We start from the raw sequence: 14349 nt of genomic DNA, 5'->3' as shown, positions 1-14349 counted from the left end.
GCTTCTGGAAGTTCGGCAAGACGAGTGCCCTTTTTCTGTGCCTCAGTTTTCCCACCTAAGTTACACAACTTGTGGAGCATGTGAGCATAGGAGGCTCCATTCAAGTCTTCAGAGAGCTGGTGGTTTCAGAAGTGGCTGGCATTAATGGAGGGAGTATATGTCCTCGTCCAGGGTAGCTCTTCAGTCCCTTCCCAGATCCCTGTGGGAGATGCTCCTGTGGGTTGTTGAGCCTGGCAGAACCAGCACCAGCAAAGGGATTAAAATCTCCAGTATGTTGTGTGTGTGTGTCTGAAACGGCAGTTTGCTGGCGTGGCTGCTCCGCTGCCTTGCGTGTGAGAACTACACGCTTGCTGCGGCTGTAGCCTTGAGAAAGCATCTCACCTAGTCTCTCTTTGCTCTCCAGCCGAGATGGGATGCTGAGCTGGTTTTAATGACACTCTCCAGTTTGATTATTCCTTAGAATTTACGGTTTCCAGCACTATCCTGTATGCTCTGCTCATTACCCTCAGAAACCTTTGGCTATGCTTAACTGTCTCCTGACTGGTCCCATGCTATTTCCATGAGCAAATGCAAAAAGCCATGGAAATCAAGCTCTCATTCTGAACGGGAAGCCATCGCAGTTGCAGGATCTGGTTGTCATGGATATTGTCACCATGGAGCTGTTGCCATGGTGCTGTCTGCTCGCATTGACAGAGATGCAAAGTATACCTATTCTTTTGAAGAAAGGAGGAAAAACAGTGGATATTAGAGAGCACAGAAGCTTTCAGATAGATATTTAGGGAGGTTAGTAACTGCCTTAAGAGTCTTGTTGAGGCTGTCTGTGTAAGGTTCCTTATTTTTCTCTTTTTTTATATTAAGTAACAGCCCACAAAAGGAAATGAAACTAATGCACTTGCTGCAGGGTCACCCACAGCGTATTTCACCATGCAATGAAAGCAGCGCTCTTCTCTCTTGCAAAAGAATTCCAAAGAGTGACCAGTAGTCAGTAGTAGTCCGTGCTTGGCTGTTACCTCATCTCAGTTTAAACCTCCAGAAGTCCAGTATCTTGCAGAAGATGAGGATGTGGAGGCAGAACTTAAAATCCCATCTTCCCCTGCAGGCCTCTTTCCTTGAAGGAACACACTCACCTCCTTTTAATTTCTAGAGAAAGTCTGTGCTCCTTTGGAAGGCAGTTTGGCAGCTGTTAGTGAACTTGTCAGGCTGCTGATGGTTCTGGAAGAAGGAGTTGAATGAGAAACAACTTGTGTCTATGCCAAACATCCTTGTCTAGTTAGGGACAGAGCGAATCTCAGCAAGGCGGATGCTGTTTTCACTCCATTTCAAATCGAACACACTCAGATTTAATAAATAATAACTCTGCTTTGCACACCTACAGCGCCTCACTCTCTGAATATTTTGCGACTACTATTTATGAAATCCTCCAAACACTCCTTTTAGGGAGGGGAGGATTAATTTTTCTCAGTCTTTTAATAGTGATAGTGGGGCAGAGAGACTGTGGGAAGTGGCCTCCGTGTGTGCGGTGGCCATCAGGAATAGGATCCAGGAATTCCTGTTTCCTATCTGGAGCTCTGGAAAGCCCGGGTTTCATTCTGTCCCACGGCGTTAAACTAAAGGAGACCCTGAACATCTCTCTAGTGACATAGTAGGGCCCTTAGGAGCCTGATTTGGAGCTATATTAAACAGAGGTCTGAATGCTCCAGGTGGCTAAATAACATTGTCTTTGATCTCGATATGCCAGTGGCTCACTTCCAAAACCATTAGGCTCATGAGGCAGCCCTTTGCCTGGCCACAGAAGATGTTTCTGTGGAGGAATTGTCATTGTAAGGCGTGGATTAGCTCTTTTATTGGTTTAAAAGTTGTTTGTTTATTTGTTTTTGGTTTTTTTTTTTGTTGCTGCTGGCAAGGCAGGTTTTCTGCACATGCGCCTGCAGTTATTCGTGGTGCGAGGTGGGTTTCTAGGAATTCATCAGCCCACTCGGCGTGTTGTTCAGGTGGGGCGCCAGGTAAACCCACTGCTTTGAATGCGGTGCTCCCGTTCCGTGTATGACTCATCCCAGGCAAGAGGGATTTGAAACTGCGGGAGCCTGCGTGCATCCCAGCCAGCAGCTGGAACAGCTGGCCTGCAGGTGGGGGTCTGTTCGGAGTTCAAGGGCTACACCTTCTCCTTCTCTCCAACTGGGGGAGGGTTCCATGCAGGGCGATACAGACAGCTTGTAGGGGAGCGGTAACACGATGTAGCAGTTAGATCACATATGTAAGAGTCGCAAATCAGCCCAAGTTAGAATTGGCACCGATGGAGTTAGAGGGAGGGAAGCAGGCGCTCCAGAAACATTCCTGCTCCTGCTGAGCTAAAGGGATATCTCCACGATGGCTGCAATGGGAATTGGCTTGGACCCCATGTTGTCCTGCTGATATCACTTGGAGCAGGATCAGCTCATGCACTGCAAAACTGTGTGGCCCCAAAGAGATGTACCCTTCGGAGGGCCCTTCGGAAAGCAAAAGCCTCCGAGGTGCTTTTTACATGCTTGACTGTAAAAATGCAGCTTTTTTGTAGACGGTGAATGCAACAGCCTTTGTATGTAAATGTCCTCTAGGCCAAACGAGCCCTTTACTTGACCAATTTAACAACCTGTAATCTGGTGACTGCATGCAGAAAATAGCCCTGTGTTTTATGAACTTCAATACTGAAAAAAAGGATCTTAGTCTTTGTATTCTCGTGCCTCAGTTTCCTTGCCAGAAAAGTGAGGGAAACCAAATGCACTTCCCAAGGAAAAAGAAGGGCATGTTTAATTAAGTCAGCTTTGTGAGTTGCTTTGACAGCTGCAAGTATAAGTAGTTGCTATTATAGCAGCTAATAATTTGGAATTACATTTTATGTTCTTTTGGTTCTCCTCTTCATAGAGTTGCCAGAGGTAACCAAGCATTTTGAGGTCATTTTCTTACTTTTTAATACCTAGTCTGGTGTTGGATTTCTGCTGTACTTGCCTTCCTGTAGGACGTGTGTGTGTGTGTGTCAAAGGCACTCAGTGAACAAAAAATTTCAAGAAAATCATGACCATTATTCCACCATGAAGGAAAAGAAATGTAAAAAATGCAGACAGGCCTCTCTGAGAAATGTCTGTTGATCGCTTCATGCCCAAGCTGGTTAGTAACGTGATATTGTTTAATGCTAAGGTTTATTAATCGAATACGTGACTGTCACCTGGGGATCCCCCGGAGCTTGCCAAACATGGATTAATCACTGAATACTTGCAATGTCAATGCGAAGCAAATGTTTATCAGTGAGCAATGAGGAAGTCAATCTAAGAGCTGACCTCGATGGCAGCTAATAGCAGCTTTCCTAGGCCTGCTCATGGCTCCACTCACAAACCATCTCTTGTAAGACTGTTACTCAGCAGTCAGAAGCAAATGGTGACTAATGATAATCTACCTTAAAAAAGGGCTTTATGGCTGACCTGTCACAGTGCCCCTCAGTCAGCTTGTCATTTCCCCTCTGGTTTTGTCCATCCTCTTCTACCAGTTCTGTCCCTCTAACTGCGCTCCAAGCACAGCTTATAAAATGCAGTTCTAGGCAGCCACACAATTACACCCAGCCTCAGCTTGTAGTGATGCTGACAACTCGATTTCTGCATCAGTTTGCCGGTGGGACTTTCTTGCTTTGATCACTTTTTGGATACAGGCGATTACTCTCCCGGTGCTTGGCTGGAACCATCTCATGAAGGTTAGTAGCACCATGCCACAAGAGGTGAAAGGCAGAGTTGTCCTGGCCACGGACCCTGTTCTCTGATAGCAGTATAGCTTATTATTCCTGTCCCCAAGGGGTAGAAAAATGCTTCTGGGAAGATTTTTTGTCACATAAAAATCATGCTTCTGCATGGCTTCTTTAAAGGACAAAGAAAAATTCGTGATGCAAAACCCTCTGGACTGTGGGGAATTACTGATTTCTCTGAGCAAGGAAACTCAAGCCTCACCTCTTTAGTTGGAGGGGCTCCGGTTTGCACTGAACGACTAGCAGATGAGGTCGTGGATTGTTTTCTCTCCCCTCATGACGGAAATAGCCCAAGGCCTGGAAAAGCATTAGCAGGAAGAGCACAGCATCAGGAAACACCAAGGGCACCCAGCCAGGACATGACTACACAGCCTTTAGCTGCCCAGCAATTGGGATATTACTTTTTTTGGGTGAAAGGATTCAATTATCTGTTGTCAGAATCACTTGGTTTCTTAGCCAGATGCCTCCAACTGGGTGAGCATGTGAGCCCTAAGTGCCAAGCATCCCCGTGTACGCACTACAGCTGCTGCCTGCGCCTGGGGTTTTCTGTTTGTGTCAGAAGTCACAAGTGCTGTGGGCATGGCAAGCATGTCGGTTCAGCAGGGATCGTATGTGCTACTTGCCATGCCTGCTCACCTCACTTCTGCATTCCTCCAGGATGGAGCAGTGGGATCGGCAGTGCTGAGGTGGCATTACTCATCCCTGTGGAGTTATTCCAGGTCCTCAGCTTGCTTGTATAACTGAAAGGGTTTTGTCTTGTATCTATGACACACTGGTGGAACAGTGGGAGGATTTAAATTTAGGAATGAAATTGGCAGAGAATTTAGCCCTTGTGTTCTGTAGTAAGCAGTTGCACTGAAACCTGTTATTTCTCCAGAAAAACATGATCAGTGGACTCTGGAACGGCATCAGTGAGCAGGATAAAGACATTTTGAACCCCAAAACTCCTAAGGGATGGCCTTAGGCATGTTGTACCCTTGAGGGGTGGGAAATCAAGTATTAAAGAATTTGGTAATTCTTTACAGATCATAACGAAGTTAGCTGGCGTTCATACACATCACTCTGGGGAGGGACAGCCTGAGTCTGTGAGCAAAGGAGTCAGCACTTGTTACATCTAGATTTTGCTCCCTGGTTTCTCCCATGCCATGGCAGGCCCTGCAGTGGCATCGTTTGGTCAGGGACGAGGAGAAGTTGGGGAAGGGGGGGAGGAATTTGAACCGTTTCTCTTTTTGCACACTGCTGCTCTGCTCCAACCTTCTCCCAGCCCTTAGAGAACTTCTGTTGCTCTCTAAGAAGCAAAGGGCCAGAGCTGCAGAAAGAAAAACAACAAGACCAGGTGTGTGGGAAAAGGCACTGCAGGGTCGGGGCTAGGCGCTTGACTGAGGACTGATGTGCTTTTGTCTTCCCCTTAGTTTATCCAGGATGAATACATGGCTACACTATGCCTGGTCACATCTCAGCCTCCTAAGTTCCTCTCCCCAAGGACTTCACTCAGCTATAAAAGCACCATGTAACTGGAAAGGATGGATGAATGATCATCCTTGCTTCCGGTAATGAAGCTGGAACTCCATTACAGTCCTGGAACTGAATAGGTCCCTGAGATCACTGTCCTTGAAATCAAACGCTTGGAACCTTTTATATCAAGTCTCTACACCAAAAATAAAGGTCAAATTTCATGCCATAGGCAATTGTATTCATACCTTAGTGGATACCAGACCCAAAATGTCTTCCTCCTCCACACAGAGTCCAAATATATCAACTCCTTTTCTTAAGTTATGATAAAAATGGGGAGTAAATTATAGGTGCTCTCTCCACCTTCTGGCAGGAAATATGCTGCTAGACGGCCTTGCTGGGCTGGCCTCTAGCTGATGTCTGCAGATTAAACAATGGCTGCTCTAGCTTTCCTGAAAAGAAAAGCATCCCCAGACATCCCAGCTCTCTCTTTTTTTTTCTTTTTTAAGCTGGTTATTATGTCCAGCTATCAGAAGCATGAAGAAACCAAGTGGAAAAATTTAATCTGGCAATAAGAGTGCAGTGCATGAAGGCACACGACTTCCAAACCCAGAGAACAAAAATAGCTGCAAGAGAAAAAAATTGCCTCAAAGAAACTCTTTAATTATTCCAGTTCTTTCAAAAGCTTTGCCCCTGGCACAGCCAGGCTGCCATGTGTATAGGGCAGCCATATGTGTTGCAGTAAAGCTTGAGCACTGCGTTATTAGAGAGAAAGAAGCTGCTTTTTTGGCTGTGTTTTCAAAGAGCTGGTAGCAGATCGATGGTGGCCAGAGCCCAGGGCACAAGGGAGCCTTTACTTTCATAGCGAGTCACCAGGATTTCTGTTTTGATCTGGGATTTTGATGGGAGGGTGAAGGAGTTTAGATTCCTGCCTGGATTCTAGAGGCTGCTCCCAGAGGGCTGCTCGAGGAAGAGCTTGGAAGAAGTGTTGGAGGAAAGCAAAGAAAGGACAACCAGCACTTATTTTTCAGTCTGCTGGAGAAGGTTTCTGGGCTGTTGCTGCTGTGGCACAGAGGACTGAAATCTTCACGATGGCGTTTTCTGCTGCTGCTACAGAAAGGCAAAGTCATTTAGCTGTGCTGACACTGCAGTAACCAGCCGCCTGGTCTATCTGTGTTTCAGGACACTGACAGAACATCCACTATTCTAGAAGTCACCTGTTCCCTTCTGCGGTGCCTTAAGTTTTTACGTCTTCCTCCAACACTTGCAAGTTGACACTTTTGAAGCTTATGAGGAACACTGAGAATACTGCAAAGCTTTGAAATACTCTTGTGGGTGGTGTTTGTGCTGAAGATGGCCATAGTGACACCTGAGTTTTCTCTAATTAGGGAGAAAATAGTTGTTTATATATATCTTTATCTGGAATTAAGTCAATAGCCACTTTATGAAACCTCCCTATTGGCTGGGATGTTGTTCAAAGGAATGCTGCAGCAGGACTGAAAAGTAAAGAAATTCCTATTTTCAAGCTGATGAAAAGACCACTGTTAAAAACACCTTCCAAAATAACCTTTTGTGAACTGTCAAAGGAGCTTTACAATAAGATCTGTTCCTTTAGTTTCTCTTTGGGCAAGCCCCTTGCTGCCCAGTGGCATGGGTGCCAGTTGTACACAGAACAAGCAGGAAGAAGGAAAGTGGGATGCCTGGTCAGGTGCGCACTGCAACACAGTAAGGAAATAGGGTACGACACGTCTGTTGTGCTCAGGCAGGGGTCCCTCATTCTCTAATGGCATCAATCTATTGTCTGACCCTTCTGTTAGAGTTTGCAGCATCTCTTCTGGTTGTATGGCTTCCGTGAACAGACTGGATCTTTCTCTAGTAGGTTCTAGGGTAGTAGGACCTAAGCCACCACCTATCCGTACCATTGCAGCTTCACGTTATAGGAGTCCCTGAGTCAGGCCAGGGCTTGGAAAGACAGTAGTGGCAATGCTGGGGTTGGACATGGGTCTGTGTTAGTCCATAATGTCCTTATTGCGTTTCCTTCTTTTCCAAGTGCCTGTGGTGGGACAGAGAGCTATTTGCAGAAAGCAAAGGCTAGCATTACAGCATCATTCCAAGACAGAGCTTGTTCCTGAAAACGCAAAAGTGCAAAAAAAAAAAAAAAAAAGCACTATACTTGGTGTTTCTGCTGTTATTATAGAAAACTATACTTGCTTGTAAACCTGCAGCAACCGGTTCCCTTCCTTTGCATAAGGGAAACTGAGAGCCCTGCAACTGCAGCGAAGTTGGGACTCTGCACAGAAGTATTCCTTGCCGGGGAGTTGTCTCAGTGTATTCCTGCACAAATATGACCTATACGTTAAGACTTGCTCCCACCGTGGTGGCTGCAGATTTAGTCTCTAGCTATCTACAGTTTTAAGGAACTGCAGATGAAAAAGGTCAATTGGAACATGAAGATTTTCTTGCTGTCTTGCCTGCTCTGCCCTGGTTTCTTGCCAGCTTCCTTGCAGATATGGGAGGAGGCCAGGGATCAAGCACACTCCCGAGCAGCCATGCTGTATTACTGCAACTTCAGAGAGCCGAGGGCTTGCTCCCTGCAGAAGCAGAGTGCTCGGCTGCCCTCCTGTTTTGCTTGCTAGGGCTGGCTTGAGATGGAGTGTCGGTGAAATCTCTGTCTGAAGTTCCAGCCTCACCATCTTTTACGCCGGCAGCAAGGAGAAGGCTGTCTGGTTATTAAGGGCCTAGGGAGAAAGAAGTGATGTGTGGGGCGAGGGAAGGTGTAACAAATGTGCTTCATTTAAAGTGCTCAGCAGGCAGCCAGCTTTTTTATAAGTATTATTTCTCCTCGCATGGCGGGAAGTGGAGGAGCCAGTTGCAGTCAGTAGTTGTGTTTTCTTGCGTACTGTATTTTTGAATGAAAGCAGATTCCAGGCTGCCTTCTGCCATATATAGTGGTGATGAATAACCTAGCCTGTTTCCTCTGGATTTGATGTTCTGCTTACGTTAAGATGTAGGGAGTATTGTTTGCTGAGATGACATCAAGAGTTCTTGGATGGAGGGAGGAGGGACATATCCTTTCCTCGCACAGCACTGGCAGGGTTTCGGTGCTGAAGAACATCGCAGCTCATTTAGTAACAGTAAACCTACCCCTTTTTCTTCTTCGGAGTCACACATTAAAAGAAACCAGATGAGGAAAGGGCAGCAGTGGAGTCACAAGTGGCCTCTAAGTGTCCAGCATCCCCCTTCTGCCCTCCCTGGCTGGGAGCAGCATGGTCAAACCACAGGCTAGAAGGAATTTTTAATGGAAAGGGGTGTTGATGGAGGAGAGACTCCTCTGCTTGTAAATGATATCATCTGGGAGCAAGAGAGAAGTGGAAGGGGAAGACAGGAGTATCTGGAGGAAAGTTCCAGCTGTTCCATCATGGTTCTTGAATATGCAGCCAATTTAGATTCAGCAAGACGAGACTCACGTTCTTTGAGGCCAGTGCTGTGTGAGGATAGACTCTCCTCCGTGCTCCACCCAGATTACACAGGACTGTAGCAAACGTTGGTGGTCTCATAGCTTACAGATGGAGACTGCACTCACCTGTGTAAAATATTATGCCTGTTCCCGTTGAAGAATGCTTAGAATAGATGTTACTGAGTGCGCTGTGCTGCTTTGGTTATGTGTAGTCTTTGTAAGGTGCATACAAGTACCATGTTGTTGGCCTGAACCCTTCCTCAGCTTGGCAGAAATTTAGATTTAGACCCCAGCTTTGTGACCTGTTGGGCTTCCTTCTTAAATTTATCCTTCCTTCTTTTAGAAACATATCCCTTAGCGAAGACAGTCACTATCTTCATCATTCCCTTATTCGCTGAAGACACCAAGAGCCTGAGTGGCACGGAGTTACTATGTATGGTAACGGTTCCTCCAGGACTTTTGCTGCTCCCTTTGGTTTGTGGGTGCCCTGTCCTTTTGCTGAGATAGCAGTATGGATTCATGGGGCTTTAAGTCACATCTCTCCCCTCTCCCCTCCTATTCTTTCAGCTGGCACATGTTCAGTGCCGGATGTTTTTAAAGCCCGAGTGTAATATTTCAGGAACCAACATAAATTACAAGCCCACCAACTTAAGAAGCTCTTTGCAGTGAGATTTGGATTGCATATCCTTGGTGCAGAAGGGTGGCGTGGGGCTTAACACGTTTCCAGGTGTGTGGTTAAAGAAACGACCGTCCAAGTGTAGACATCATACAGCAGCGAGCAGCTCTGCAAGGGAATGCTCTCAGGTTTACAGGGCTTACTGTCGGACTTCAGCCTCCAAAAAGGCATTTCATACCACGTGCCTCAGCCTGGGAATGCCTCTTGGAAATGGCTGATGTCACGTTAATATTTCATTTTGTGAGGGAGGCCCGGTGACCTTTGCAGCTGGATTCTAATAGCCTCTTACTGTCATATCTGTCCAGTGATGTGGAAAGAAAACAGATCAGATAATCGTGGAGCGGATTTATCCGTATGCAAGCAAAGACCCACATGTGTGAAAGGGATTTAAGGTGTTCAACTGCCAAAGGACCAAGATGTGTTTCTGCTTGAGTGATGGTTCCTAAGGTGAAAAAGACATAATTTGCCATGTGGCTGCACTTCAGGCACAGTAATAGCCTAGAAAATGTTTTTTGGTGGTACTGAAGTAAGCAATTTGTGTTGTTGATGGATGCAACTGGATAGCTAAGGTGTAACAGTGGTTATTTCTGTGTCAGTTGGCATTACTGCCAATTAACAACGTTGCCTGCAGAATCAGAACAAGGCCACTAAATGAGTTTGCTGCGTGTGGCTGCCACAGCACACCTGAATTTCCCCATGCCACTGACAGAAGATAGCATAATATCTGTCTCTTTTCCCAGCCCTGTGGAATTTATTCCTGATGAGGTGCGATCCTTCTCCCGAGTAAGTCAGTCCTGAGTTTACATAGCAGCGGGGAACTCCAAAGTGGGAAGCGTGAATCCCTCCTCCTGCCCACCACCAGCACACATGCCTTAGTCCCTCTGATCTTCAGTCATCTGGGACCTCCTGGCTTCTCTCCCAGTCATCAAAAGCAATCAATTAATTATTTTTTTCCGCTGTTGTCGTTACAGGGCAACCATTGATGAAGTGGAAACAGATGTGGTGGAGATAGAGGCAAAGCTTGACAAGGTAAGGTGGGGCAGCCTGGTGCATTGGTTTGAAGAGGGGCTGATGAGTTCCTGCTTAGGAGTTTGGCCCCAGCGGTCTCCTCTAAAAAGTGAGCCCATCTCAGGCTGTCAGGAAACTGATGTGTCAGACACTGGGCTTGTCCGCAGGGCCACGTGTCCCTCTGCTGAAAGGGACCTGTCAGGGCTCCTTCGTGACTGCCAAAGGAGTCAGGACAAGAGGTCCAGGTGGGCTCCCAATGGTGAATGATGGCCTTCTTGTGCTGCCCCTGGAACTCAGGGGACTGACGCTGCTTCTCCTGCTCTGGCAAGTTATTTCGGTGCTGTTTCCCCTCTCCACCATCTTGCTTGTGATATTAAGCTGTGTGGGGTCGGAGCCCTTACCAGTCCACACACCGCTGCGTCAGCTCAGGGGTCTAAGGAGACATTGGCAGGTAAACAAGGGACCAGATTCAGACTGATGGTGGTGGTTGCTGTCTGATGTTCAGCCAGGCTGTGCACCACAGCTGCAATCTGACGCTGGAAGTATCCTCTCAGGGACCAGTTTGGCCATTTTGCATTTATGCTGGTGATTCTTTACATCCAGTTGGTAGTTTGGGTCTAAGTCAGAGGCTTTATGTTGGAAGGCGGCTTTTCCACCCCCACTCCTCCTGATGTCTGAGCCATCAGCCAAGTTGTTTCTAAGCGAGAACAGAGTAAAATGAAGAAGAGGAGCCAGAAGAGCTGCTGGCTTTTTGTCTGCGAGATTTCCCAAAGCCAGCAAGGGATAAAACTCCTGCGTCTGATGTAGAAACGGGCTTTGTTGAAGTCACAAGCCCTAGGCAAAGCTGTGTCCTATAAAACCTATTTACTAATCAAGCTGCTTGAAATGGTGATCTGCACAAGCTAACTAGTCTCACTGGTGAAAGCTGCAAAGGGGTTTAGGTTATCTGTTTTCCTCTAAACTAAGGCTCTAAAGAAAAAGCGTGGGGAGAAACTCGCTCCGATTCTAGCACTGCTGCTGCCAGTGCCCCCTGTAGTTAGACAACTTGGTGTGAGGAACAATCCTGGAGCGAGGAGAGTAGGCTGCAAGTACAAGAGCTGTTCAGAGCTCTCAGCTTTTTATTGTTAGTGCTTTGTTGCAAATTGATTTGAGCTCCTTTGGGTGAGGACTGCATTTAAAACAATAGTCTCATGCAATTTTGCTCTTCCCCTGACAGCAGTTATGGGGTGATATTCTGGAAGTGCAGAGTGGGCCAACATTTCATTCTGTTTGCATACATCATTTTCCCTGCCTGTTGCAGACATGAGTGGTCATGCAAAATGCTGGCTCAGTTACTGTCAGCAACAGGCTTATCAGGCAAGTGAGGCTGGAGTTCAGATTAATTCTCTGAGGGTAACCTGGGACAAGGTTCAGTCACCCCCCTGAAAAATCAGCCTTGGATGGCGCAGCTCCCCTCCCATGTCCAGGCTGGGTGGAAGCCCAGGGCAGCCTTTTCAGGGCTTGGTGTAAATGTCGTTCAGTAGTACCCAAATAACTGTCATGACTAGTTTTTAAAGAGCAGCAAGCTGGCGAGGACTGACTATGTTTCTCTGCCTTTTTCTGTGCCCCTGAGCACCTAGCTGATAAACGGTTAACTTTTTCACACCTGTTTGAAATGGAGGTAAAGGGTGGTGTCAATGATTCATTCAAGGGAACAAGAGATTTGGGCTTGGTTCTGTTTCAGGGGGATTTCCTTCATTCTGCCCTGTGCTCCACCAGCAAAGTCATCATTGCTCCCCTTGGGAGTGTGCTTGTGCCGAATGGCCTTCAGCTACTACACAGCCTTGGCCACAAGTGTTTGCACAGAGGTATGCTAGAAACCGCCACGTTGCAGAATAGGCTGGATTTCCTTTCCAGAGGATCTGTCCAAATGCCTAGTGTACGTCTGGGCTCCAGATGTGACAGGAACTGCATCTGTTTGCTTTTCTTCTCTGGGCTTGGACGGGATAGCCTGCTAGCATCCAATGCTCTTCTGTCAAGTTACGTGGACAGGAGAGGATGAGAGTGTGAAAGAGTGAAGACTGTATATACTACATATACACAGATGTACCACGTGTGATGATATTTATATTATATTTGTATATTTGTATTACATATATATTTATACATTCAGATATACTCAGATATATTTTTACAAAACTGCAGATAGAGGCAAGCCAGCTTGTTCTGCAAAACATGCATATAGATTAGACCCCAAAGCCTTGTGGCTACATAAATAAATGAGCACCGAGGCCAAAACCAGCACATCATGCTTCAGTGGGGCTTTGGTATCGAGCCAGACTTGAGAGCTGCTCGTTCCCAGCCTGTAGGTGAGGCTGGTTGATGGGGAAAGATTTCTAAAGCCATTTTTCATTAGTAAGATTAATATCCCTAAAAAGCTCTTGGATTTTGAGAATGGAAAACTTCAGATCCAAGTGTTGTTTGTTATCAGCAGCTAAAGTTTTCAACTTAGTTGAAAAGCCTAGAACAGTGATGATATAAGCAAAAACCAACCAACCAAAATATTAAAAATTTTTACTCAGTGGCCAGCTGTTACTGTTGCAGATCCCTTGGGCCTTTGGTTTATCTTAAGTTGTTTAGTGTAACCTTTTACAAGGAGCTTTGGCTGAAAGGAGATAGGCTAATGGCCAGGAACTCTGGCTAAGCTAATGCTCCCGTCTTTACAGCCAGTTCCAGGCATGCTAAGGCACTTTGCTGTGGCTAGGAAGTCTGGGAATGTTCCCTGCAGCTGTTAAATTATCAGAAGTGGATAAAGGCTGTCTGGAGATGTATACATCTCTGCTGCAGCAAACTAATTCCAAAATGAGGAAGCTGGCCCATTTTGCTGCAAGTTCCAGGTGACTTCAGTGTTAACTTCACTCTGAGAAGGCTGGCGGTGAGAATCGGAGCGTGTGTAGCTTGCTTAAAGTTGTTAACGTTTCTCCAAACAAAGCTCTTTCCAGGTCTATCAGAAAGACTGCGATAAGTCACGTGCAGTCCAGAGAGACACGCTGTGATCCCTTACAGTGTCCCAGCAAAGTTTCCCAGGGCTGCAGAATGGTGGGAATTGATTCATAGATATCTAAATCCTGATGGTTTAACCTGCGTGTGAGGGAACATAGATTTTTTTTTTTCCCTGGCTGCACGCAGCAGGCACAGCTTAAACAGTCCTGGTCAGTTGGTTTAAGGACAACACGATACAAAACCATCAGAGTGCTGAATGCTGGCTCCCTTCATTCCAAGGGAAGAGCAAAACAAGGCTCCACAAGTATACAGAACAGCCAGCTGGGTTCAGAGACTTGACAATCCCAAAGAGCAGTACGCTCCCAGCAGGGAGATTCTAGACAGCTTTTCACTTCCACCCAGCACCAAGGAGTCTTACCTCTCCCCAGTCAGTCTGTGTAATCAGGTTCCTTTTATTGCAGTCCTGATGCCTCAGGATAGAACGAGCAGTAGAAACCCACTGGAAAAAATGGGCTGCCCTGATTCATCTGTCCTCAGGGGACAGCCTGCAACTGTTGTTCTTAAGTGACAAGCGAAACCCTGACAGCGTGACGTACCGGAGAAGTGGGATTTGCATCCCTGTTTCTGCCATGTGCAGGCAGGATTGCTAATGTAGCCACACCAGGAACACGAATGGCTCCGGTTCTAAAGGTCTTGGGCTGTGGGGTTGGTGCAGATTAAAACCTGCCTGGCTGCAGTTGGGTCTGATGTCAGCTCACGCCTCTCTCCTTGCGCAGCTGGTGAAGCTATGCAGTGGGATGATAGAAGCAGGCAAAGCCTACATCACCACGAACAAGCACTTTGTCAGCGGAGTCCGGGACTTGTCACAGCAGTGCAAGAAGGATGAAATGATTTCGGTAAGTCATCCTGGGGGATGGAGCATGGGACACACTGAGGGCTGGGCAGTCTTAATGTTCCTGATACCGCGAATGGACCGTATGTCCAAGACCCTTGTACTGTTTAAGT

At 46.7% G+C, this 14349-nt stretch overlaps 1 protein-coding gene across 4 annotated transcripts in view; it reads left to right on the top strand.

The window, feature by feature from the left end:
- Positions 1–14349, top strand: part of ACAP3 (ArfGAP with coiled-coil, ankyrin repeat and PH domains 3) — a 96145-nt gene that overhangs the window by 30954 nt on the left and 50842 nt on the right. For all 4 annotated transcript variants that reach the window (XM_040587297.1, XM_040587299.1, XM_040587298.1 and 1 more), the window contains exons 2-3: positions 10326–10383; positions 14121–14240. In XM_040587297.1, coding sequence (XP_040443231.1) covers positions 10326–10383; positions 14121–14240 — 178 coding nt within the window. The remainder of the gene's footprint in view (positions 1–10325; positions 10384–14120; positions 14241–14349) is intronic.

Source organism: Falco naumanni, chromosome 3 (genome assembly GCF_017639655.2).
Source record: "Falco naumanni isolate bFalNau1 chromosome 3, bFalNau1.pat, whole genome shotgun sequence".
In the NCBI taxonomy this organism is placed as follows: Eukaryota; Metazoa; Chordata; class Aves; order Falconiformes; family Falconidae; genus Falco; species Falco naumanni.
The sequence above is the reverse complement of the archived record's forward strand: the minus strand, read 5'-3'. Positions and strand labels throughout refer to the sequence as shown.